At 41.4% G+C, this 25,151-nt stretch overlaps 2 protein-coding genes across 3 annotated transcripts in view; one reads left to right on the top strand and one right to left on the bottom strand.

Annotated features, from left to right (window-relative positions):
• Positions 1-7,963: 7,963 nt before the first annotated feature.
• On the top strand, positions 7,964-10,307 carry LOC106572409 (chemokine-like protein TAFA-4). The gene is made up of 4 exons (XM_014146548.3): positions 7,964-8,063; positions 8,546-8,701; positions 8,909-9,033; positions 10,296-10,307. Exons 1-4 carry the CDS (start codon positions 7,964-7,966, stop codon positions 10,305-10,307), a joined length of 393 nt encoding a protein of 130 aa, XP_014002023.1.
• Positions 10,308-16,620: 6,313 nt separating this feature from the next.
• LOC106572407 (chemokine-like protein TAFA-1) overlaps positions 16,621-25,151 on the bottom strand; it is a 45,394-nt gene continuing 36,863 nt past the window's right edge. For both annotated transcript variants that reach the window (XM_014146546.3, XM_014146545.3), the window contains exons 3-6: positions 21,414-21,554; positions 17,797-17,921; positions 17,563-17,632; positions 16,621-17,458 (exon numbers count right to left, since the gene is read on the bottom strand). In XM_014146546.3, the coding sequence (XP_014002021.1) occupies positions 17,597-17,632; positions 17,797-17,921; positions 21,414-21,554 (302 nt within the window). In that variant the 3' untranslated portion in view covers positions 16,621-17,458; positions 17,563-17,596. The remainder of the gene's footprint in view (positions 17,459-17,562; positions 17,633-17,796; positions 17,922-21,413; positions 21,555-25,151) is intronic.

Raw genomic sequence — 25,151 nt, forward strand, 5'->3', positions numbered from 1 at the left:
TCCTTTTTAGATAAAACCTCTAAACGTATTCAGACGTCACCAAATAATTTATTAAAACCCTGTTTTGCAAAGGTCTACAGTAGCCTCAACAGCACTCTAGGGTAGCACCATGGTGTAGCCGGAGGACAGCTAGTTTCTCTCCTCTGGGTACATTGACTTCGATACAAAACCTAGGAGGCTTGTGGTTCTCACCCCCTTCCGTAAGCCCTATTCGCACAGGACTAGTATTACTAGAGAACGTTGGTTATGTAATTATTTCCCCAGAATGTCCATTATTCCAGAGGACAATTCGGATGGGATTAGTGTTTTCCAAACTACCCCCCCCTGTAATTCTTACTTTCTTTTCAATAAATTGACAGTTATTGGAGGTTTCTTTCTAGGTGTGAAGATACTGTATTTCAACAAGTCCAGGTGACAACAGGGCTACACTGTTAACTAGAGTTTGGTTCCCAAGTTTTAGTATGATTTAGAAACTATCTTTGGTATAGTGTCACCATAATATTTGAATTGAGGAAGTGTGATCATAATCTTTAGGATATTTCATGTCCTAAATGACTGCATTCTTCAGATGTAAGCTAAATGGTGCATTTGAGTTTTAAGGTTTTGGATGAGGAAGTTAACCTGTCATTTCCAAATGTTTAGGTCAGTTGTATGCTGCTTTGCAATCTATTATTTTTATAATTTTTTTATTTATTTCACCTTCAGTTAAGAACAAATTCTTATTTTCAATGACGGCCTAGGAACAGTGGGTTAACTGCCTTGTTCAGGGGCAAAACGACAGGTTTTTACCTTGTCAGCTCGGGGATTCGATCTTGCAACCTTTCGGTTACTAGTCCAACGTTCTAACCACTAGGTGTTGCATTAAATCGGCACTATATGTTTTACTGATACATTTCACAATATTAAATTAATTCGCACAAAACATATGAACAAAAGTATTCACTGTGAAAGTTGATACATGTAGGCCATTAGCACTTTGTTCAATTTATCTAATCAGTTATTGTTTTCTTGCTCAAACCGCGAGCATCACCTGTCAAACTCAGATATTTCTCTCAAAACACAGGGATGTCAATTCCAACAGGACTAGTATTGTCAGATCTTGGAGTTCCCCAAAAAACTAGGCTATTCTGGCTGGAATTGTTATACTCCTGCCATGTAAAAATTACTGATATGGCAGATGCGGACAGGAGTAAAATTACAGATGTGGGGTTTTGTGCTCATGCACATAATTACATTACCCGACCTCCCCCAGTAAAAAGTAATTATGACAATTCCGGAGGACCTCGTCCAACCTATCAGAGCTCTTCCAGCATGCTGTCATGTTGTCCACCCAATCAAAGGATCAGAGAATGAATCTAGTAATGAAAGCAGAAGCTACAGCTAGCGCTGCAGTGCATAAAATGTGGAGATTAGTTGACTCAAAGAGGAAAGACAATAGTTAACAGTTTTGAACAAATTAATTTATTCAAAAATGGAGAAGCAAGAGATGGCTATATTTTTATTTTCTTTCACTTACTTAGCTAGTGAATGTAGCTAGCTAGTTTAGCCAACTCAAACACCCAGCTCAGAGGGTTTGCTATGTTACTTAGCTGGCTATGGCTATCCAACACCGGAACTCTTCCAAGTAAGCTTTTGGTACCTGCCGGTAACTGCTAAATTGCTTGCTACCTGTACACTGTATTCCCTGATTGTAGCGGGTTTACTAACTCGTTAGTTCTAGTAGCTATGTTGACTTGACATTAGCTGACATGGTGACAACGATGTATGCTGTATGTAGTGGTTATGATATTTAGGTTTGACTATGAAAGTTTTTTTCGTCTGGTCACAGACCGCTGTTGTGTTCTGCACTTTAGTCCAGAAGCTAGGGGAAAAGGTGAGAGGAGGAGAGCGTGTAGATGCGAGAAAGAATTATCCAACGATCAAAGGGATGATGCTGTTTATATGTGGCTGCTATGATTTTAGTATCAGGTAGTAGCCTAAACCTATCGCTATTACTTTGAGCTGGGTGAATGGAATATGAATGACAGTCATCCAATATGCTGTAATAGAAATAAGTAATAGAAATAAGGCTAAAATATAATCGTCCTCCCTCATCTTAAATGCACTGACCGCCACTGGTTTGCTCCCATTTGATGGTGTGGGGTGGCTTGAAGCAATGAGTGATGTACTTAAAGGACAGTGGTCATGCTGACATCGTTCCCCAACCCATCCCCATTTTCAACTTGTCTTTCAGTACAGCACCATTTCCGTTCAATTACTGAATGCAGCCCTGGTACAGGATTCATACCCCGCAGTGAGTGAGCAGATCAAATGTACCCACACACTATCACTGTGTTAAATCAGCATAAGCTCCTTAGTCCTTACGTGTCATATTGAATGAGGTTTGGTGTGGTATGGAGAAAGATGGTTTCTTGATTAAGTTGTTAAATGACGAGAAAGCCGCATGGCATGCTAAACAGTCAGTATCATGTGAAAACTGGTGTCTTGTGCCCTCATGTAGTCATTAAGCTCTGGGGAAGTACATCATACCCATTCATACGTTTTGCCCCAGTAGCGACTGCATGAAGATATGATACCTGTGTTTTTCCAAATTAGTCCATCAATGATGAGAGGATAGCTCTGAAGCATGGGCTGGAATATATTTCAACAGCAGTGAGAGATATTTCTCTCTAACCCTTCTATTTTTCTGCCTCGGACTGTATCCTGTTCAACGTTAATAGTCTGAATTGGAGTGACTTATCACGCGGTTTCGTCTGTTTTCGGATCAAATATGAGGTGGCTACTGAACAGAAACAAACTCAAGGAAATCAATAATTATTGAGGAGGGGACTCTTTCAACCATTATTTCCAGCATTATATCTAGCCTATTGCGCATTGATGTGGACAACATTTTTTGATGTAGGAACCACGGTTTTTAGGGGTTAATACGAAATTAGCTCTGTAAAAGGCAAAGAAAGATACGAACAGAGTGAAGTGTAGGCATACTTTATCATGCATGAGAATGTTTTCCTCTCAATAGTGAGTGCGTTCTTGGACCGATAAACTGTCTGGTTGATGGACGGCAACTTCAAGAAACAATCAGGAAAGTAGCCTAGGTGCTAGCTGTCATCACAATGATATATGGCTCTATAGGTAAGTGAGTATTCATATCTAAATTGAATCCATTGTTTCATGAATGTGATTAAACACTATCGTGATCAGAAAATGACTGACTGCTTTATCTGCAAACAACTGTCAGTCGAATGATCTGAAGCTGCAGCGTTGTTCATTAAATTCTAAACACCTTGGAAAGTATTTGATTTTTATACACACCACCATTCAAAAGTTTGGGGTCACTTAGAAATGTCCTTGTTTTTGAAAGAAAATCATATTTTTTTTGTCCATTAAAATAACATCAAATTGGTCAGAAATACATTGTAGACATTATTAATGTTGTAAATGACTATTGTGGCTGAAAACGGCTGATTTTTTTTTTAATGGGATATCTACAGTCGTGGCCAAAAGTTTTGAGAATGACACAAATATTCATTTTCAAAGTCTGCTGCCTCAGTGTCTTTAGATATTTTTGTCAGATGCTACTATGGAATACTGAAGTATAATTACAAGCATTTCATAAGTGTCAAAGGCTTTTATTGACAATTACATGAAGTTGATGTAAAGAGTCAATATTTGCAGTGTTGACCCTTCTTCTTCAAGACCTCTGCAATCCACCCTGGCATGCTTTCAATTAACTTCCGGGCCACATCCTGACTGATGGCAGCCCATTCTTGCATTATCAATTGACCACAAGTTCTCAATGGGATTAAGGTCTGGGGAGTTTCCTGGCCATGGACCCAAAATATTGATGTTTTGTTCCCCAAGCCACTTAGTTATCACTTTTGCCTTATGGCAAGGTGCTCCATCATGCTGGAAAAGGCATTGTTCGTCACCAAACTGTTCCTGGATGGTTGAGAGAAGTTGCTCTCGGAGGATGTGTTGGTACCATTCTTTATTCATGGCTGTGTTCTAAGGCAAAATTGTGAGTGAGCCCACTCCCTTGGCTGAGAAGCAACCCCACACATGAATGGTCTCAGGATGCTTTACTGTTGGCATGACACAGGACTGATGGTAGTGCTCACCTTGTCTTCTCCGGACAAGCTTTTTTCCGGGTGCCCCAAACAATCAGAAAGGGGATTCATCAGAGAAAATGACTTTACCCCAGTCCTCAGCAGTCCAATCCCTGTACCTTTTGCAGAATATCAGTCTGTCCCTGATGTTTTTCCTGGAGAGAAGCGGCTTCTTTGCTGCCGTTCTTGACAACAGGCCATCCTCCAAAAGTCTTCGCCTCACTGTACATGCAGATGCACTCACACCTGCCTGATGTCATTCCTGAGCAAGCTCTGTACTGGTTGTGCCCCGATCCCGCAGCTGAATCAACTTTAGGAGACGGTCCTGGCGCTTGCTGGACTTTCTTGGGCGCCCTGAAGCCTCCTTCCCAACAATTGAACCGCTCTCCTTGAAGTTCTTGATGATCCGATAAATGGTTGATTTAGGTTCAATCTTACTGGCAGCAATATCCTTGCCTGTGAAGCCCTTTTTGTGCAAAGCAATGATGACGGCACGTGTTTCCTTACAGGTAACCATGGTTGACAGAGGAAGAACAATGATTCCAAGCACCACCCTCCTTTTGAAGCTTCCAGTCTGTTATTCGAACTCAATCAGCATGACAGAGTGATCTCCAGCCTTGTCCTCGTCAACACTCACACCTGTGTTAACGAGAGAATCACTATCATGATATCAACTGGTCCTTTTGTGGCAGGGCTGAAATGCAGTGGAAATGTTTTTTGGGATTCAGTTAATTTGCATGGCAAAGAGAGACTTTGCAATTAATTGCAATTCATCTGATCACTCTTCATAACATTCTGGAGTATATGCAAAATGCCATCATACAAACTGAGGCAGCAGACTGTGAAAATTAATATTTGTGTCGTTCTCAAAACTTTTGGCCACGACTGTACATAGGCGTTCCGAGGCCCACTATCAGCAACCATCACTCCTGTGTTCCAATGACACGTTGTTAGCTAATCCAAGTTTATCATTTTGAAAGGCTAATTGATCATTAGAAAAACCCTTTGCAGCTATGTTAGCACAGCTTAAAACTGTTGTGCTGATTTAAAGAAGCAATAAAACTGGCCTTCTTTAGACTAGTTGAGTATTGTGAGTTTGATTACAGGCTTAAAATGGCCAGAAACAAAGACATTTCTTCTTAAACTCCTCAGTCTATTCTTGTTCTGAGAAATGAAGGCTATTCCATGCGAGAAATTGCCAAGAAACTGAAGATCTTCTACAGTGCCGTGTACAACTCCCTTCACAGAACAGCGCAAACTGTCTCTAACCAGAATAGAAAGAGTGGGAGACCCCTGTGCACAACTGAGCAAGAGGACAAGTACATTAGTGTCTAGTTTGAGAAACAGACACTTCACAAGTCCTCAAATGGCAGCTTCATTAAATAGTATCCGCAAAACACTCAACGTTAACAGTGAAGAGGCGACTCCGGGATGCTGTCCTTCTTGGCAGAGTTGCAAAGAAAACGCCATATCTCAGACTGGCCAATATAAAGAAAAGATTAAGATGGGCAAAAGAACACAGACCCTGGACAGAGGAACTCTGCCTAGAAGGGGAGTTGCAGCAATAAGACAAGACTGTAAAGGTATAAACAAAACAAAAACGTCTAGGAGCAACAACGTCTCAGCCGCGAAGTGGTATGCCACACAAGCTCATAGAATGGGACCACCGAGTCCTATAGCATGTAAAAATCTTCTGTCCTTGGTTGCAACAATCACTATCGAGTTCCAAACTGGTCCAGGAAGCAACGTCAGCGCAAGAACAGTTCATCTGAAGCTTCATGAAATGGGTTTCCATGGCCGAGCAGCCGGATACAAGCCTAAGATCACCATGTGCAATGCCAAGCATCGGCTGGAGTGGTGTAAAGCTCGCTACCATTGGACTCTAGAGCAGTGGAAATGAGTTCTCTGAAGTGATGAATCATGCTTCACCATCTGGCAGTCCACGGGACGAATCTGGGTTTGAGGGATGCCAGGAGAATGCTACCCCCCCCCCCCCCCAATGCGTAGTGCCAACTGTAAAGTTTGGTGGAGGAGGAATAATGGTCTGGGACTGTTTTTCATGGTTCAGGCTAGAGCCCTTAGTTCCAGTGAAGGGAAATCTTAACGCTAAAGCATACAATGATATTCTATACGATTCTGTGCGTCCAACTTTGTTGCAGTTTGGGGAAGGCCCTTTCCTGTTTCGTAATGACAATGTCCCCGTGCACAAAGCGAGGTCCAAACAGAAATGGTTTGTCGATCGTTGTGGAAGAACTTGACTGGCCTGCACAAAGCCCTGACCTCCACCCCATCGAACACTTTTGGGATGAATTGGAATGCCGGCTGCGAACCAGCCCTAATCCGCCAACATTAGTGCCCAACCTCACTAATGCTTTTGTGGCTGAATGGAAGCAGGTCCCAGCAATGTTACAACATCTAGGGGAAAGCCTTCCCAGAAGAGTGGAGGCTGTTATAGCAGGAAAGGGGGGACCAACTCCATATTAATGCCCATGATTTTGGAATCAGATGTTTGATGAGCATTTGTCCACATACTTTTGGTCATGTAGCGTAGCTCTATTTCACCAGGTGTTGAAGAACACAATCTTTTTTAGATACTGTAGGCCTAATATCAAAGCAGATTTTCTCTTTAATATTGAGTTTGACGGGTGGCCGAGATTGTTTTTTATTACAATGGGAGCAGATACACTATGGACCAAGGGGGAAATAATTATTAGATATGTTTGCCATAAATCCACATGAATTCAAACACATTCTTGTCTATCTAATGCTAGTCTTGTCTGTGGTGTTTGATACAGTATGTGATCACCTTAGTAGGTTGCATCACTGAGGTAGGCTACCTACTGCATACAGACACAGTGACGGGTTTAAGACCTTGTTGAAGAACAGATGCTGGTTAAAAATACAGTAGTTAATACTCCTGATATCCTTCTTCTGGGAGAATCTCTGAGCAACAGCAGTAGGTTAACTTTTTTTCTCCCAATGTTCTCTGCATTATTCAGCACTGTAATTAAATGTAAAAGAAGAAATCCTTGTCCTAGTTTTTCTGGGACGACTTGGTTGTGTTGGAAATACTTGCGGTTATTTAGGGTATTGTTGTGGACTGGGGAGGGGGTTTGTGAGGTAGAAGTTCTCAGAGGGTTGTGAAAGGGTGGTATGGCCTAGGTTATTGGGTCAGGAAATCCTTACATACTGTATAAAGATATATATTAAAGTTGAAAACTCGTGTAACATAGTGTGTTTGAATGTGGAATCACTTTAAAATAACCTATATATAAACGAGACAGACAACGGAATTGGCTACAGAGCAGGCCATCAGACATCAAAAGTTCAAGAACCTGCAGCGCTGAATGGGCCTATACTATGGCAGCACTGTAAACACTATACCAGTTGGTGGCTCAGTCTGACCGTTGGTGGTCTCAGCAAGCTGGGTCTAACACCACTCATGGGTGCAGTCAGATAGGCTAACTGTTGATTGAATACAAATGTTTGGTCCATGTCCCTCATGAGTTTAGCTCTTCTCACCTTTTGTCCCAATAACTGTTTTTTTTAACCACTGGGTGGCAGTAATTGTATGTCGTATTGTATTGTGTCTTTTATCAAGCTTTCATAAAACTTCATGATGAAATGTAGACACAATATGTAGATATAAAAGTGTTAAACTAACATTTTTCTATTTTAAGAAATCAAATATTTGAAGTAGCTGTAAGCAAAGTATTTGAACTAATACTGAATATTCTAACAGACGTTTCAGACCCCATCCCCCATACTGTGCGATGGCTGATGTATCATACCTTCCCACTAACAACATATTTCTCTGTTGTTGCTTGGCTGACAGGATGAAGGTTATTAGCTGAGAGATGGCGTGGCCGGTACACTGGGGCGGCCTCCTGCTCTGCATAGTGATCCTCTACTGCCAACCAATGTCCACCGGCAACCACAGCCCCTTGGGGCAGTCGGGTAGGTACCAGAGCCAGCCCACACCAGCCCCTCCCCTGGCCCCCAAAAGACTCATTATGGCTCCTGGCCACCAGTATGCCTAGCTCTACTGGGAACTGAGCACGGCCAATACTAATGAGGTGAAAAGAGATGTTTGGTCTGGTCTGTATGGTAGAATTTAAACACAGCATATGCTGATGCTGCAATTACTGTACAGCGACTGTAGGAAGATACTACAAAATACTACAATAATCAGCTACACATTCATAAATAACAAACAGGTAATTGTCAGTAATTTATTCTCTTCCCTTTAATAACCAAGTGTTCAAAAACACTACAAGAAAATGCTCAACAACAAAAAAGTGATCAAATGAAGATCCTACATCTGTATGTGAAGGCAGGGACGTGTCTTTTTGACAGATTTTAAGGACTGGTTTAATTTTTTTCATCTATGTCTATGCATGCTAGTCAGGTTACCACCTTTCCTAAACCCTTTGTCTCAGATTCATCACAGGTAAAGACAGGTACCTGTGAAGTGGTGGACGCCCATCGCTGCTGCAATAAGAACAAGATTGAGGAGCGCTCTCAAACTGTCAAGTGTTCCTGCTTCCCTGGCCAGGTCGCTGGGAAAACAAGGGCAATGCCCTCTTGTGTTGAAGGTAGGATGCTTCATATAAGATGGTAGAGTTTCAGTACTTCAAGGGTTTTTATTACAACAACATATTGTCAATGTTACAGTTATCTCGCCCGTTTTTCCAGGCGGAAATCAGTGTTTATTGAAGTGCTCTCCAAACAACACGCTGCAACTCATCTCATTTCAAGTGACTGACTGCCCACTGTGCTGTGTTCTCTCCTGTTCTTTTCAGCATCCATCATGCTTCAGAAGTGGTGGTGCCAGATGCAGCCCTGTCTAAAGGGAGAGGAGAGTAAAGTACTGCCTGATCTCAATGGCTGGTCCTGCAGCTCTGGAAACAAAGTCAAGACCACCAAGGTGAGTTTATGTGAAGGGACAGCAAAGGAAATTAAATGAAGGACTTTGAATTCATGCATTATTACAGTACAGTTGGAAGGCAATGAAACCAACCTATTAAGAAAACAATCATTAAATGACAAGAAAACTATACATCTGTTTCAACTAGTATTACATCAGGGAAAAGGCACCAATGATACATACATGCTTCAAAGTGGTCCCTGTGTAAAGATGATGATAAATAACCTAATGAAATTATTGATTGTTTTGTGTCTCTCTCTCTCTCTCTCTCTCTCTCTCTCTCTCTCTCTCTCTCTCTCTCTCTCTCTCTCTGCACCCCTCCCCCATGAAGCTTAATTATGTTTGCACATCTAGCTAATGCAAAGATTGAATGACAGCGTTTGTGCAGAATCATCACATGCGTTTACAGTACATGCAATAAGCCTTGCTTTGATGATAAAATATCCCACAATCTGGCATGATTACTGCTCCCAGTCAGTCACAGAGGGCTAAGCAAGCTTTATTTGGTAATTCTGTGTAAGATGGGGCCAAAAGGACAAACATGAAATGAGACCGTTTTATACATGTAAACCAGCTGATACAGAGATCTAAATGGAATGTAATTCAATCTGACAGCCTTTCATGCCAGTGGACAAACTGCTGCCTTTAGGAATGTGCAAATCTGTGATGTCTTGCCTTTTATCAGCTTGAAATATATATGCAGTAGGGAAACCTATCATGAGTCAAGTCAAAGGGAATAGAAAAACAGCTGAACATATACTGCATAAAGTAATTAATGAATAAAAACTGAAACAAACATTCCAACATGAATCTTTCTGGACAGGTATTCTATACCCATCTGATTTTATAGTTGCCCCAGGAAGAAACTCTGTTCTGCCATTTCCCTGTCCACTACATACACTATGTCTAAGATTTGGATCAGGCAGTAGAAATAATGATTTCTAGTGAAGGCTGTTGATACAGGGTGACCCAGCATTTAATAGACCTTTCAGAAGTTCCTGGATTGCACCCTGTTGCAGGGTTTGTTGTTGTTGTTGCTTTAACTGTATTTGAGGTTTAAAAAGGCTTCTGCAGTTTGTAATTTCCACTTAAAAATTTCAGACTTGAATTTCTCTTATGAAAAATGTATCAACCCTTACAAAAATGTCCATTAATTAGAATCCACATAATAATTCACTTTTCCTGTTGCTGCAGGATTAATTTCCTGCTGTGGCAAACTGACTCTAAGATTCTACATCTGTTCTTCCTTTTACCTTTTCCAGGTAGCGCGGTAGCAAAAACCCATCTCAGCCAATCGACTGAGACCCTGAATGTGCCCTGGCCTACAGTAAATCTCACTCGTTTTTTTCTTTGAACAAAGTGAAGATCTCGTGCAGTTCCTGGGATACAATTATGAATACACTAGCAAATGAGCAGCCCTACCAGATAAATAAAGTGACTGGTGTGAATGAAAAGGATAACTCAAAAGGAACTCAAGGAGCCTGTGCAATAAAGTATGTATCCCTACTCCCCTGCCTGTGTCCTCTGAGAGACAGAGATGGGGGGCAGATAAAAACATCATCTCTCAATTGGATTCCATATTGTGTTCTGTCAGAGGGACATTGTCTTTCAGTGAGAGATAAATGCTGAGCTGATGATTGCTGTATGCATTGTCTGTTTGGATGAGTCACACCCAGAGAGACAACTGGACATTTGAAATAGATTGTGAACTTGGACCAATGACTATGAACAGAGGCTCTTGTCTTGACTGTCTCAATGAAGCAATGTGCCCTGCTATTGATGAGTGGAAGCTAATTTGATTTGGGCATTCTTATCAATATGTTTTGTGGAGAGACGCTGTCTTCATTTGTTTTGGGCATTCTTATTGATACTTTTTGTTTAGAGACACTGTCATTTGATTTGTCCTGTCCAACATTTTGGAGGAAAGGGCCTGACATGCCTGGGCTGCTCCTCGAGATACTCCAGATTCAGCCACACACACTCACACATGCAAGGATGTGATGGCATGGAAATGAACATGGAACTCAGATGCAAAACAACGGCTGTTTGAAATGCTAATCACTAGGAGAGGAGGAGAGAGGAAAGGGGCTTCTTCAATGCCGACAGTATTTACATCACGCATTTGTTTGTCTTTCTAACTGCTGTCTCCTGTTGAGAGGACCTCTGTTATAGTAATGATGTGAAATGGTGCAGAATTGCCTGTGCCTTCAAGCAAATTGTGGCTACAAGCAAAATAGAACATTCACTCTACTGTCATTTACTTTCCTCAGTTTCTGTCCTCTCAACACTTTTTGTACATCTATGCTTACTCATAATAATTGACATTCTTTTGTTCATTCTTTTAAAGTAGTTTGAGAAAGCAGGAGAGTTTTTACAGTTTAACATGACAATGCAGAAATGTTACAGAGCTTCACTGATAAAAACCTACTTATTCCCAAAACAACATCCCATCAGAACATGCCAAACAGCCATTCAAATTCAGCTTGTCAAGCCTAACATAAGAGGTGTTTGCTCACCACCGCCAAAATTATTACCCTGTAAAATGATTTGGCAATTATATCTTCTGAGCTGTCACAAAGGATCAGATGTAATGTTGTGTTTATGACATAATAATTAATGCTAGTGTAAATGATGCCTAACCTACAGTTTTACTCAACACAAATATTTATCTTCCTAATTTATTCAGCACAACTTTCTCTTAATGACCTAGAGAGGACACAGCTAATTAATAAAGTGTGAATATGATAAATACAAGCCATTATTGCGCTGTGTGTTTGTGTGCATGCATGTGGGTGTGCGTGTTTTGCCTGGGGAGACAATAATTAAAATCCCACTGGTTTTAAAATGCCTCCAACTTACTCAGTGCGATAGACTGAGTGTAATTTGGTTATGGCTCAAAGATATGTTCCATGTGTCTTGTCATGTGCATGATGTCTAGAATTGAAATTGCATTTAACATAATTAGAGAGTTGAACAATTATATTTTAATGAATATAATATTAATTGGAATAACAATGTTGGTTCATCTGCCTGTGTTTAATTCATGTATAGTGCATGCATGGTCATGCGTCATAGTTGTACTGTAGGCAGATTGATGCATACTGGAGCTACTTGTAATCAAATACATAAAACCATAGTTTAGTCTCTCCCTGTTTTCATTGTGCTGTGATGTTAATGATATCATATGGTAACTATGACATTTTCTGAAGTTAACATGGGTATAAATTATTTCATATTTAAAATGCATGATGTAAAATACACTTTGACTTATAAAGCAACCGTCCTATTAGTACAGCCTAATTTCCTGAACTATTTTGAAAGTATCTTGCTTGTGGATAATTGTAATTTACTGTCACACTCTTTTAAAGTAAACATGTTGAGCTCACAACAGAGGAAAATAACCCCACAGCAAGACACAACAGATAGGGAGAGCACACAAAGACTCAGGCACTGCCTGTTTTCATGAGTAATATTGGTGTAACGTTATGTCCTATTGTTACCAAACATGAGTATGCTATCCACAGCAAGATGTATCTTCTCCAGAAAATCCCTCAACATGCATTTTACAGTTAATCAATTATTAACCTTTGTCTTCCGTGGGTTTACTTTACAAGGGGAAAACTGTGCGTTTAAACGTTTTGCCTCCTGAACATCAGCGGGGTAATGTTGATGTAAGGTACACTGAGTTTACAAGGTCAATGAGACAGGCCCACAACACATTAGCCCCATTTATACCTGCTTCTAACATGCATCCTTTGTCTTGATTTTATCCACATTCTGAATGTGCCCACATTTTTAGACAAGTGTAGACGACCACCTCCAGAGGTAGTCAGGGACCATTTGTATCTGGATATCAATCAATTTGAAACAGATCTGGATGATCTAACCATTTAAATCATAATTATACTGGTCTCTAAAATCATTGACAGGTAGCACCATTGACTTATGGCATCAATAATTGTCTTAAAGTAAATAAATGCATATTATTTTGAAAGGATATGTGTTAAATAATCTGCATACAGGGAGGCCCCAGGAAATCTGGTCACAATGTGGATACAGTGGACAGATAAGAGACAATTAAAAAAATGTTTTTATTATCTTTTAACCCCTTTTTCGTGATTTCAATCTTGTCTCATTGCTGCAACTCCCCAACGGGCTAAGGAGATGAAGGTCGAGTCATGCATCCTCCGAAACATGACCCGCCAAACCACGCTTCTTAACACCCGCTCACTTAACCCAGAAGCCAGCTGCACCAATGTGTCAGAGGAAACACAGTTTGATTGATGACCGAAGTCAGCCTGCAGGCGCCTGGCCTGCCACAAGGAGTCACTACAGCGTGATGAGCAATGTAAAGCCCCCCGGCCAAACCCTCCCCTAGCCCGGACGACGCTGGGCCAATTGTGTGCCACCCTATGGGACTCCAGGTCATGGCCGGTAATGACATAACCTGGGATCGAACCTCAGGCTGTAGTGACGCCGCAACCCTGCGATGCAGTGCCTTAGACCGCTGTGCCACTCGGGAGGCCAAGAGACACATTTTAATACCATGTGTAGATGCAACGGCTACAATGTGGGCACAATCAGAATGTGGATAAGATCAGGACAAGTGACTCATGTTAGAACTAGGTATAAGTGAGGCTATAGTCAGTCAGTTTCAACACATGTCAAAGCAGGTCACCACTGACACACTACCAACCCTGTAGATTTATCACTGTTTGTAAATGTGTTATTGTTTTTGTTTGCCTGATCAAGTCTTTAATCATTGATGGAGCCCAAATGGTTTGGCGGCACCAGCGTTCTCAGCATGAATGATTTAGATGAACGCTGGAGGAGCCGGGAGAGGAACCTGATGTCAACTTTAATTAGAATCGAGTTTGGTCCGCATTACCTTGACTTTGAAATCCCTGCATCCCACAGGGAAACAGGGAGACAGTGCCTGGTTTGAGAGGATGTGATTAGACTTGGTAATATCTTGGTGGCTGGCTGCTGCCTGTTGTACTTGGAGAGAATGGCAAACACTAGAGCAGTTTGTTTTACTCTACTGTAGGCTATGTACGGGGTCCGAGCTTAGTTTTCTTGCCAGTTGTCCACATAAACTACTGTACATGGCACATTCACCTAATGTAGTGGTGGCTGAAGTGGTGGTACACACTTATTAATTGACTCCATCTTGGTACAATCATTGACTTAATATCTGACACTACCCATCATGATATTGAGTTTGACTGACGTACAAAATGCGTAAATGGGTTGGTGCAGGTGTTGAGCATGAGCACTGTCAGTGTCACCCAGTTGGAATATGTTTATATCTAGAATATCCCATGGGGATCCAGCACTGAGGTGTAATAAGAACTGGAGACTGCATCCAAGATGTTCAACTATTGTTTTCAAGGTAATCTACTCACGCTCGTAGACGTCGATTCATGGACCGTCTACATCCGGGTTGCATCCGGTTTATACCGACCAACATCACATGTGCACTAGCGCACATGAAGCAGCGCAAGTAGCGACGACATCATCACATCATCCAAAAACAAGGCAGACATTGGATGAATATAATTTGTTAATATCTTGTGATGTGAAAAAAATATATGGATTTGTGCACAAAGGTGATGACTAAAGTGTCTCATTAGGAATTTTCAAATCGGACTTTTCTATGTGGCTGTTTATGGAAATTGTCTTTCTGGGGCGGGCATCAGTTAAACTGCAGTACCGAAGCAAAACTGTAGGAGTAGTCAAAACTGTTTCTAGATCAGAACCCTGGCCCCTTGGGATCCAGCAGAGAAGGGGTCCTATGGGTACCTCACGATTGTCCCCTGATGCCTCACTTACGTCCTGACAGAAAGTCAAGGTGGATCAACAACAGTTGCCACGTATTTGTCACAGTTCTGCACCCAAATGTGAGCCATCAGGCCCTGCGGGAGCAGCCTAGAGTGTGTCTGATTTTTATGGAGCTGGTGCTTCTTCAGAATCTCCTGCAGTTAGCTAACATTAAATTATCATTAGTGTCATAGTGTTTGGTAGTGTGATGGAGGATCTGTTTTACTGTCAAACAAACGACTTTAGTTAGAAACAGAATATGGCTGAATGTCAGATTCTGGGTAAGAGGAGAGCTGAATGAGACAATTGGAAGCTGCGGTTGAGTAGCCATTGGTAGGATGAGCAGCCATGTTGGGAATCTATCCAGGCCAGGGCACCGGGGTTATCACCCCTGTTCTAGCCACAAGATATTTAATGACCACTGAGTCAAGACCTCAGTTTCAACAGCTCTTCCACAGATAATTGAAGATGATAACTTTTCAGAGTGCTTCAATTTAGCCGATGATTCCCTCCATGAGACACAATGCTGCATACCATGGTTTCACCTTCAACTACTGTTCACCTCTGTCTCATTTATCTTTTTCACAGAATCCCAGTAGCCCAGTCCCACCAGCTTAATCTTTTCATCTGCAGCATGATTGTAAAGGGAGCCTTTAAAGGAAGCACCACCTCCATTAAACAGTGGTTTAGTAATTAATTTGCTTCCTTAGGCTGTGTGCTTACACAGGTACTGTATGTACACTAGCAGTTCATCAATAGTTGTTCAGATTGGAATACACTTTAGAACAGATTTCAGAATACAGTTAGGATACAGTGCCTTTACTTGCATGTTACTTTGTGCTGCCACTAGCCTTGCGTGTGCTGGTGCGATGTGATTTCAGTGTGTGTTTATACGCTGTGTTTGACCCACAAGCACAGATGGAGATTCCAGACAACATGTGCCAGAGAGCAACACTACTAAGAAAATCCCTTCAGGGTGTCTGGTGGTTTTACATCTCCCCGCTGACTGCTTGGTTCCTGGTGCTTTGTAATATAAAAATCTTTTATATAATCTGCTTCATGCTCCATTGGGTATCCTTTGTTGAGCGGAAGACTTCAGAGTAAATCTGTTTTTTATTGACTGTCCTTATTCGTCAAGTTAATTTCTTCTTTACAATGCGAGCAGAACACTTCAAAACCCCAGTCTGTTAGGGTAGAATTCCCAGAGTGCTGCAGCTCTGTAGCTACTGTTTTATGGATTCAACTGGTCTAGTAGGCTACCCAATACAAAAGATGCATGTACACGGGTGAACGTAGGCCGGTACGGTCCATTATGGCGCCCCGGCAAAATAAATAATGGGGGTACGCTATACCGGTAAAATGTGAGTCTATCACAATAATTAACACAAAATGCCAATAAAACTATAGGCTATTAAAACATTATTTAACATTACCACAGTGGTGTAGTGGAGGGTAAACAATGCAGTTTACCCACATTTTTAGAGGACTGGACAGTTTACCCACCTTTTGCAGAAAAATGCATTGAAAGTATAGGGACTGTCATTTATTTCACTACTACTTGGGCGGTAAGAAAATAAATATACTTTCACCTCTGAATGTACAAATTAAACATTGGTATTCTGGTCATGTGATTTCCTCTACTTACTTAACCCAGTTAGCAGGCTAGTTGATTGTGATCGTTGGGATTTCTGACATCTGTGGAGGCAATTATTATCCAGCTTTCATCACTTACGATAAGCTGATTTTGTTGATACTTCAAGCAGCCAATGCAAAATAGATATTTAATTACACAACACACCATAGTTTAATTTAATATTTATGCACAAAGCAATGGTAGACCTTGAATGTTGTTGAAGAATTTGACACACAAGGCATCTAAAGAAGTACAACAACAAAAAAACGTCGGCCTACTGTGTTTTTTGGTGAACACTCAACCGTTTGATGGATAACTGAACTATAAAAGAAAGCAACAGAGATGACCTAAGGAATTCAAGTACAAAAACAGTTTTGATAAAAGAAACATGTCTTGTTATTGGCCAAATGATCCCAATGTACATTTTCATCCTCACATGATCTACACCTATAGGTTATTGTATGTTTAAGAAACACTAGACCTTTGGCTGTGGTCTGGAATCTGGAACACATGGACAAGAACAGAACAGATCAGGGTTTGGAATCATTTACATCTCACCACCATCATACTGTAGACAATGTTCTTGTTCACATGAAGAGACTGAAACATGGTATAATACAGAATCCTGAGTCCCCACGGCAAGTACTTCCTCAAAGTAACCCAGAAATGTCTCTCTCTTTCGCCGAGTCTGTCTGAGTCTGCTGATACCAGAGAACGAAGAGCTGGGACAGTGGCGGCAGTAGATTCTCAGACGAATATCAGACGCAGTTCAGATGTGCTGTACATCCAAATGCAGTGTTCCATCAAATTACAACATTGTGAAATCACTGGGTTTCCCATTGCTATGCTTCAGCTGCATCATTCCTCAGTGCCCTTGAGCAGCAGTTTCTTTGAGAATTCACACCTTTCTATACAGGGAAGTTCACACGTATAACTGTAAGGTAAGCTGAATGTCTGGGTCCTTGGATTGATCTGAAACAAACAAAAGGGAGAGCACTCAGATATTGCGATACAGTATATTGAGGTGCAGCTAAAATAGTCTTGATTATTAGATGGTTTATGGTAAGATGGTATACATTAACAGCTCCATGGAAGATGGAACATCTAGAGTTAGAGGTATCCTTTGCTTGCAGGTTGTTGGGTGTTCTAAAAAAGAAAAGAGACAGTTCTCATATTCTTGAGTCAATACCTTGTGCCTTTGTCTGTCAATATAAAACTCTATTGGTCTGTTGGTGCAAATCTCCCATGACTGTACCTATCCCTCCTCCAATATAACTCTGATTCAAATTGTAATGAGAGGTTAATCTTACCCGGGTGGTTTTGATCTTGTTCCCAGCGTAACACATCCAGCCTGAGTTGTCAGGCAGCGTCTTGCATTCTTCATCCTCCAGGCAGGGCTCCATCTCGCACCACCACTTACCAATCACTATGGATGCTGCAGGCAACAAAACCATAAGGTGACCTGAGTATGTCTTACCCAGTGGAAACGGAGGCAATATGAGATAGCAGTATACCACTTGAAGATGGATTGGTGACTAGCACTGAAGCAACCTTAGGTGTATTTACAGTGGCTTGCGAAAGCATTCACCCCCTTTGGCATTTTTCCTATTTTATTGCCTTACAACCTGGAATTAAAAGGGATTTTTGGGGGGTTTGTATCATTTGACTTATACAACATGCCTACCACTTTGAAGATGCAAAATATTTTTTCTTGTAAAGAAAAAAATAAGACAAAAAAAATGAAAAAAAAAGCGTGCATAACTATTCACCCCTCCAAAGTCAATACTTTGTAGAGCCACCTCTTGCAGCAATTACAGCTGCAAGTCTCTTGGGGTATGTCTCTATAAGCTTGGCACATCTAGTCACTGGGATTTTTGCCCATTCTTCAAGGCAAAACTGCTCCAGCTCCTTCAAGTTGGATGGGTTCCGCTGATGTACAGCAATCTTTAAGTCATACCACAGATTCTCAATTGGATTGAGGTCTGGGCTTTGACTAGGCCATTACAAGACATTTAAATGTTTCTCCTTAAACCACTCAAGTGTTGCTTTAGCAGTATGCTTAGGGTCATTGTCCTGCTGGAAGGTGAACCTCCATCCCAGTCTCAAATCTCTGGAAGACTGAAACAGGTTTCCCTCAAGAAGTTCCCTGTATTTAGCGCCATCCATCATTCTTTCAATTCTGACCAGTTTCCCAGTCCCTGCCGATGAAAAACATCTCCACAGCATGATGCTGCCACCACCATGTTTCACTGTGGGGATGGTGTTCTCGGGGTGATGACAGGTGTTGGGTTTTCGCCAGACATAACGTTTTCCTTGATGGCCAAAAAGCTAAATTTTTGTCTCATCTGCCTAGAGTACATGCCTTTTGGTGAATACCAAATGTGTTTGCTTATTTTTTTCTTTAAGCATTGGCTTTTTTCTGTCCACTCTTCCGTAAAGCCCAGCTCTGTGGAGTGAACGGCTTAAAGTGGTCCTATGGACGATTACTCCAATCTATGCTGTGGAGCTTTGCAGCTCCTTCAGGGTTATCTTTGGTCTCTGTTGCCTCTCTGATTAATGCCCTTCTTGCCTGGTCTGTGAGTTTTGGTGGGTGGCCCTCTCTTGGCAGATTTGTTGTGGTGCCATATTCTTTCCATTTTTTAATAATGGATTTAATGGTGCTCTGTGGGATGTTCAAAGTTTCTGATATTTTCTTATAACCCAAATCTGATCTGTACTTCTCCACAACTTTGTCCCTGACCTGTTTGGCGAGATCCTTGGTCTTCATGGCGCAGTTTGCTTGGTGGTGCCCCTGGCTTAGTTGTGTTGCAGACTCTGGGGCCTTTCAGAACAGGTGTATATATACTGAGATCATGTGTCAGATCATGTGACACTTAGATTGCACACAGGTGGACTTTATTTAACTAATTATGTGACTTTAGAAGGTAATTGGTTGCACCAGATCTTATTTAGGGCCTAGCAAAGGGGGTGAATACATATGCACGCACCACTTTTCCGTTTCACTTTTTTTAAATTATTATTTCACTTCACCAATTTGGACTATTTTGGGTATGTCCATTACATGAAATCCAAATAAAAATCTATTTAAATTACAGGTTGTAATGCAACAAAATATGAAAAACGCCAAGGGGGATGAATACTTTTGCAAGGCACTGTAAAGCATTTCTTACATATATTTCAAATCAAAGAGAAAGCTAGACGTCTAGACATGTTAATTGAAAGAGGGGGCATAGCTGTAACTAATGCAGGACATATTCTTGCTCTGGAAAGAGAAAATTGCCTTAAATACAGGGTAAATGTCCAACACATCTTGGACGTCTGACAGAGAAAAATACCCTGTCAGTCCTGACAGACAAAAGAGAACTCAAATTCCCTCACTCTGTCTGTGTACTCTGCTCAGTAATTGTGGAAACATTTCCTAATGGTTAGAATCTAAAGAAGCATACAAGCAGGTGAGAAGTGATGCTTGTTGTCAGGGCCGGCCCCAGGCATAAGCGACATAAGTGACCCCAAAAAATGTAAAACAGTGGTCAAAACATTTAGGACACCTTCCTAATATTGAGTTGTTGTCCCCCCCCCTTTTGCTCTCAGAACAGACTCAATATGTTGGGGCATGGAGTCTACAAGGTGTCTAAAGCGTTTCCACAGTTGTGTCAAATTGGCTGGATGTCCCTTAGGTGGTGGACCATTCTTGATACACATGGGAAACTGTTGAGTGTGAAGAACCTGGGTAGAAACCTTAGATTTGTGTCGGGACTATATCTCATGGAAGGATGAAATAGTATCCAAATAACCTTTTTAATGAAAATATGTCAATCATTATTTGAATATGTTGGTAACCTGTTGTATAAAAGTGATAATGCCCTTGAAGCTGGTGTTTGGAGAATATATTGGCACCGTTTGCCAGCCCGACACAAAACAACACTCATGCCAATATATCCTCCAAAACCGGCTTCTCGGGCTTTATCACTTAACTATAGTAATTACGGACAAATACCAACTGGGTACTATTTTGTTAGTCACTTTCACTCAGAGATCATTAACATGGCATAAGTCATTGCAAAATGTGGAGAATTGCAGGAGATTAGCTTTAAAACTGCAAAAAATGTAGCTTCACCACATGGCAAAATGAGTATACAATTTTAGCATTTTCTCTCTACCCCACAGCATAGGAAGAAATACAGTATATAGACAGTAATATAGGCTACTACTGTCTTCTGTTGGATCTTTACTAGAGATGCTAAAATTGTGTCTCATCTGTCAAAAAGCCAATACATACAATTCATAAAGCAACAGTAGATTTCCACAGTACAAAATTAGGTAGTTGAGTATGGCCACAACTTCAGTAAAAGTTTTGTCTGAGTGTTCTTGGCTGTCCTAGTCTAAGTGGTTTTCCACTTGGACCTGTTCCTTACGGTGAAGAGGGTCACCGTGGTTTGTTGCCAGGAGTCTGATCGAACAAAGTTTATAGTGCATCTATTAAACAACAACTCCTTAGGCTGCTCTGTCTTAGACCTGGCACGAATCAAAACAAGATGCATAATACACAAAGAACCATTGCAACTTCTCTAGGGAATGTACTGTATGCCATTGATGAAAGCGTATGTTCTATAAAACATTCTATACATTCTCTCAGGTTAATACTTCTGCAGTGAGCTAATCAAAAGAAAGGGATGGTGCATCTCTGTCTCTACTGGCCACCTGCTGTGTGAAATGCTATCCCAGATCTATTGGGAAAGGCTGAAGCATCATATACAATCCAAGTTATATATTGTACTACTTTTATGCAACCCTGATAAAAAAAATATTCAAGAACTGGTTCTATAAGCAGCATCGGTGTGTGCGAGTCCAATCAGTGATAGGGCACACCCTTCCCTTGCACCTGCATTGCCAATGGGGGTTGGGATGCTAGTCTTCGTCTACTCACCGTCGACACAGGAGGGTCTGTTCCTGGTGGTCCCTGCCACCTTCCCTGGTAGACAGGAACACTTGACTGTCTGGGACCGCTCCTCAATCTTGTTCTTATTACAACATCTGTGAGCCGCAATCACTTCACATGTTCCTCCTTCTAGGAAAGATAAACAACAGCAAACAAGTAAAAACTGTTCAAAATAACTTCTTAGGTTAGTCAATGGCAAAGTTAGATTTATGTAGCTACTGTATGTTGGTAGGCCCTTTGTTGGCATGTTAAATTCCTGTGTATGTTCTAGGCTTTATCTCAATATCAACATACTGTAGATGGTATCTCTTTATGCAAGATATCACAAGTGTATTACATGTGACAGCTATTAATATGTTTACCATAAACAAGGGCAATGTCTGTCGTGCGTTTTGTGCTTTGATTGAGTGAGGCCCCAGAGGTCCCTAGCTTGTGTGAGAGACTAGATAAAGACATTATCAGGATGAGAAGGCCTCCAGGGGCCCTCCCTCCGTCTCAGTCTGAATAATGTCCCTTCATGTAATTATCAGGAGGTTGGTTCACTTTGCCTACAGGACACCGTCCCCCGCCACCCCCCTCATCAGGCTGGCTGTCTTATTCTGCCTACGGAACATCTCCCTATCAGGATGCCCCACCTGCTGTCCTCAGCGGTCTGCCCCTACAACTAACACTAACAACACAAGTATGACCAATCCAATAATTAGGCCTGTCTGCCGACCAAAGACAAGGAAAGTTTATATGTGAATCAGGAGGTAAATATGAAATGTTTCCCATTTGGTGGAGTTTTTCGAGAGAAACGTATATGCCATTACGTTTTCAAAATGTGTTACGACTAGAGAATGTAATTGCAGAGCAGCAGTGGATATCACCTGCTGATGAAAGTAATACTATGGAACATATAACCTATGAGACTGGGTTGAATAATAATGCTATCACCTTACCCTGTGCAGTATCCAAAGATTAGTCAAATACAGTCAAATGACTTTTTCCCAACTAGATAGAAATGTAGATTTGTCTTCTAAGATGTACGATTTCAAGTGAGACCCATATTTGGAGTCAAAACCCAGATAGACATTTAAAAGAGTTTCAATTCAGGTTGGAGAGGAGTCGGTGTCAGCTTCATGCTATAATTCAGTGATCATGTTAAAGCCTGGAGAGATGATCTAACACGACCTCTCCTGAACCCTGGATGACCTCCTGACCCCTGATTGAAAGGACACCACACAGCCCATTCTCCTCTACTAATGACTGACTCACTCATTCCACCACCTCATCTCAATAGCAAGAGGATTTAGTTTAAACATTTTCAATACAACATGCAAAGAATTGTAGAGACTGCCAAACGTTACCATTATACGTTAGGGTTTAATTAGGATTTTTTATATACTTCACCCACACACTGCCTTTATACATAACATTGTGTTTTTCAGAGTGTGCATTGTACATCACCCTGTCAGCTATCTGAAGTGTTGTTTGAGCCTAGCTTGACTGAGAAGTGACTGCAAATAACAGCAATAGAGATTGGAAGCTCCGTTGGAGACAGCCTAGAGGTTTAATTGGCAGAAATAATTGTAATAGAATAATTAAACAATGGTAATTGACTAAGTTTAATTGAATGGGAGGAAATAAATTAAAGACCTTAGCTTTCCAAATCTCTCTGTCTGACCAGATTTCTCAATAATACCGTGTGGTTTCAGTGGGATTTTCATGACTCGAGGCCTTTGGCAGGAGTTGAGGGGAGACAAACTTTATCTCTGAACCTGTATGACAACGGGGCATGCTTGCACAATGATAATCCAGATTTTATTTAGCAGTGGAAGCAGTAGGCCATCAGCTAAAACAACAACAGCCCACAGGGGTTAGTTCTCTTTAATGCATCTTCTTAATTGCATAAGACAAGACCCAGATGAATCCTTTGATCTATTAAAAACCACACTACTCAACAGAATCCACTTTGTTCGTTGCTTACGTTGCTTGTTGAGAGGAGCAGCAACGAGAACAGGAGAAGTTTGAGTCTGGATATACTCTATATTTGGAAATCGTCACCTCTGAAGAATATATTAAAATCAAATAAAAATGCAAATAGGCTTGGTTATTTCCAGCTGGTAGGTGTATTCGGTGGCTTTAAACAAAAGTAATGTGAAACTGATGAGCGTTCTTTAAGCTCAGTCGGTGTGGCTCAGTTTGTGACTGCCACACTCTTAATGCTCCGAGACTCCATCTCTACGCACACACGCTGCATGCTCAGAGACCACATCTCTGCGTCAGGAATATATCAGGGTGAGATGGAGAATAACATGGCTGGAGATGAATAGTGCCTCATCAGGTGACGGCTGCTGGAGCCATGCCAGGATATAATTGTTTTCTGTATTTCCATTCCCTCTTCCATTATCAATCACTGAGAACAAAGTCAGCTGCCCTAATGACAAATGGCTTCAGAACTTGTGTGTGTGTGTTTGTGTAGTTATGTGTCTCATGGAAGCTGTGATATTGTATAAAGGTTGGGTGGGATGGTGTGCTTTCTGAAAGCACAAAATATCCCATCTCTCCCTGAAAAGCACATTATGTTAAGCAGGTCATGAGCCAGTTCCTGATCTCTTTCCTTATTGTTTCTCCCACTATTGTGTTGACTGGCAGAGAACAGGAATCCTGCTGAGACAGTCGTTCCAGGGGGTAGAGGGGTAATGCAGGCAGGAACAGGAGGGCTTCTGCTAGTAACGCACTATTTTAGTTGCCATACCATGCCATGTTTCTGCCAGTGCCCTCTTCCTGTCTGTACAGTAATCTAAACATTGGGTTTGTCAGAACACAGGTGCCATACAACCTGCAACCCAATAGGTCTGGGCCACATTTATTTAGCTAGAGACATCGACCTTTTGAAAAGGGGCTTGGGTGGCCTGGTTTGTGGGGGCTGCAGAGAAAGACATTTGTGTGGGCTCTTAATGTTTTAGGAACCCATGATTTGGACAGGTCACAACACCTGGTGGCCACAATAAATCAGTTTCTGAGGAGTAACAGAGGAGTAAATCAGTTTCTGAGGAGTAACAGAGGAGTAAATCAGTTTCTGAGGAGTAACAGAGGAGTAAATCAGTTTCTGAGGAGTAACAGAGGAGTAAATCAGTTTGAGGGGTCTGGAAAGCGAAATGAAAGCCAGTAGAAATGAGGAATTAGGACTTATTACCCCTGCTATAGAGGTTCATACTGTAGTGTCAACCCATGCATGACAATTACACACAACATTGACATTCTACAATTGCGTGGATCTAAGATTCTCTGTGCCTAATGGATGTGAACAGGGGCCATATGGGACCAATAAATGGCTATTCACCAGTGATGAAGCTGCTATTGCTCAGATGCAAATGTTCGCTACATCTCACTAGAAATGTCACTATATGCCGTAAGCATGCCAAGACTTGTTGTCTACTGTAATAAACACGTGTAAAGTAGTCTCCAGAGGATCTGACCGCATGTATTCTATCTCAATGGGTAGTGGGTACAATCTTTCCCTCTCCAGCAGGTGTGTGTGTGTGTGTGTGTGTGTGTGTGTGTGTGTGTGTGTGTGTGTGTGTGTGTGTGTGTGTGTGTGTGTGTGTGTGTGTGTGTGTGTGTGTGTGTGTGTGTGTGTGTGTGTGCACGCTAGTCTAAAACAAAATATGAACCTCCAATTGAATGTACTGTGCTCTCTCTGCTGTGTTTCACACTGCCATCCACTTGGAAAGCCTTAGA

The sequence above is a fragment of the Salmo salar genome, chromosome 15, assembly GCF_965601325.2.
Source record: "Salmo salar chromosome 15, fSalSal1, whole genome shotgun sequence".
Taxonomy (NCBI): domain Eukaryota; kingdom Metazoa; phylum Chordata; class Actinopteri; order Salmoniformes; family Salmonidae; genus Salmo; species Salmo salar.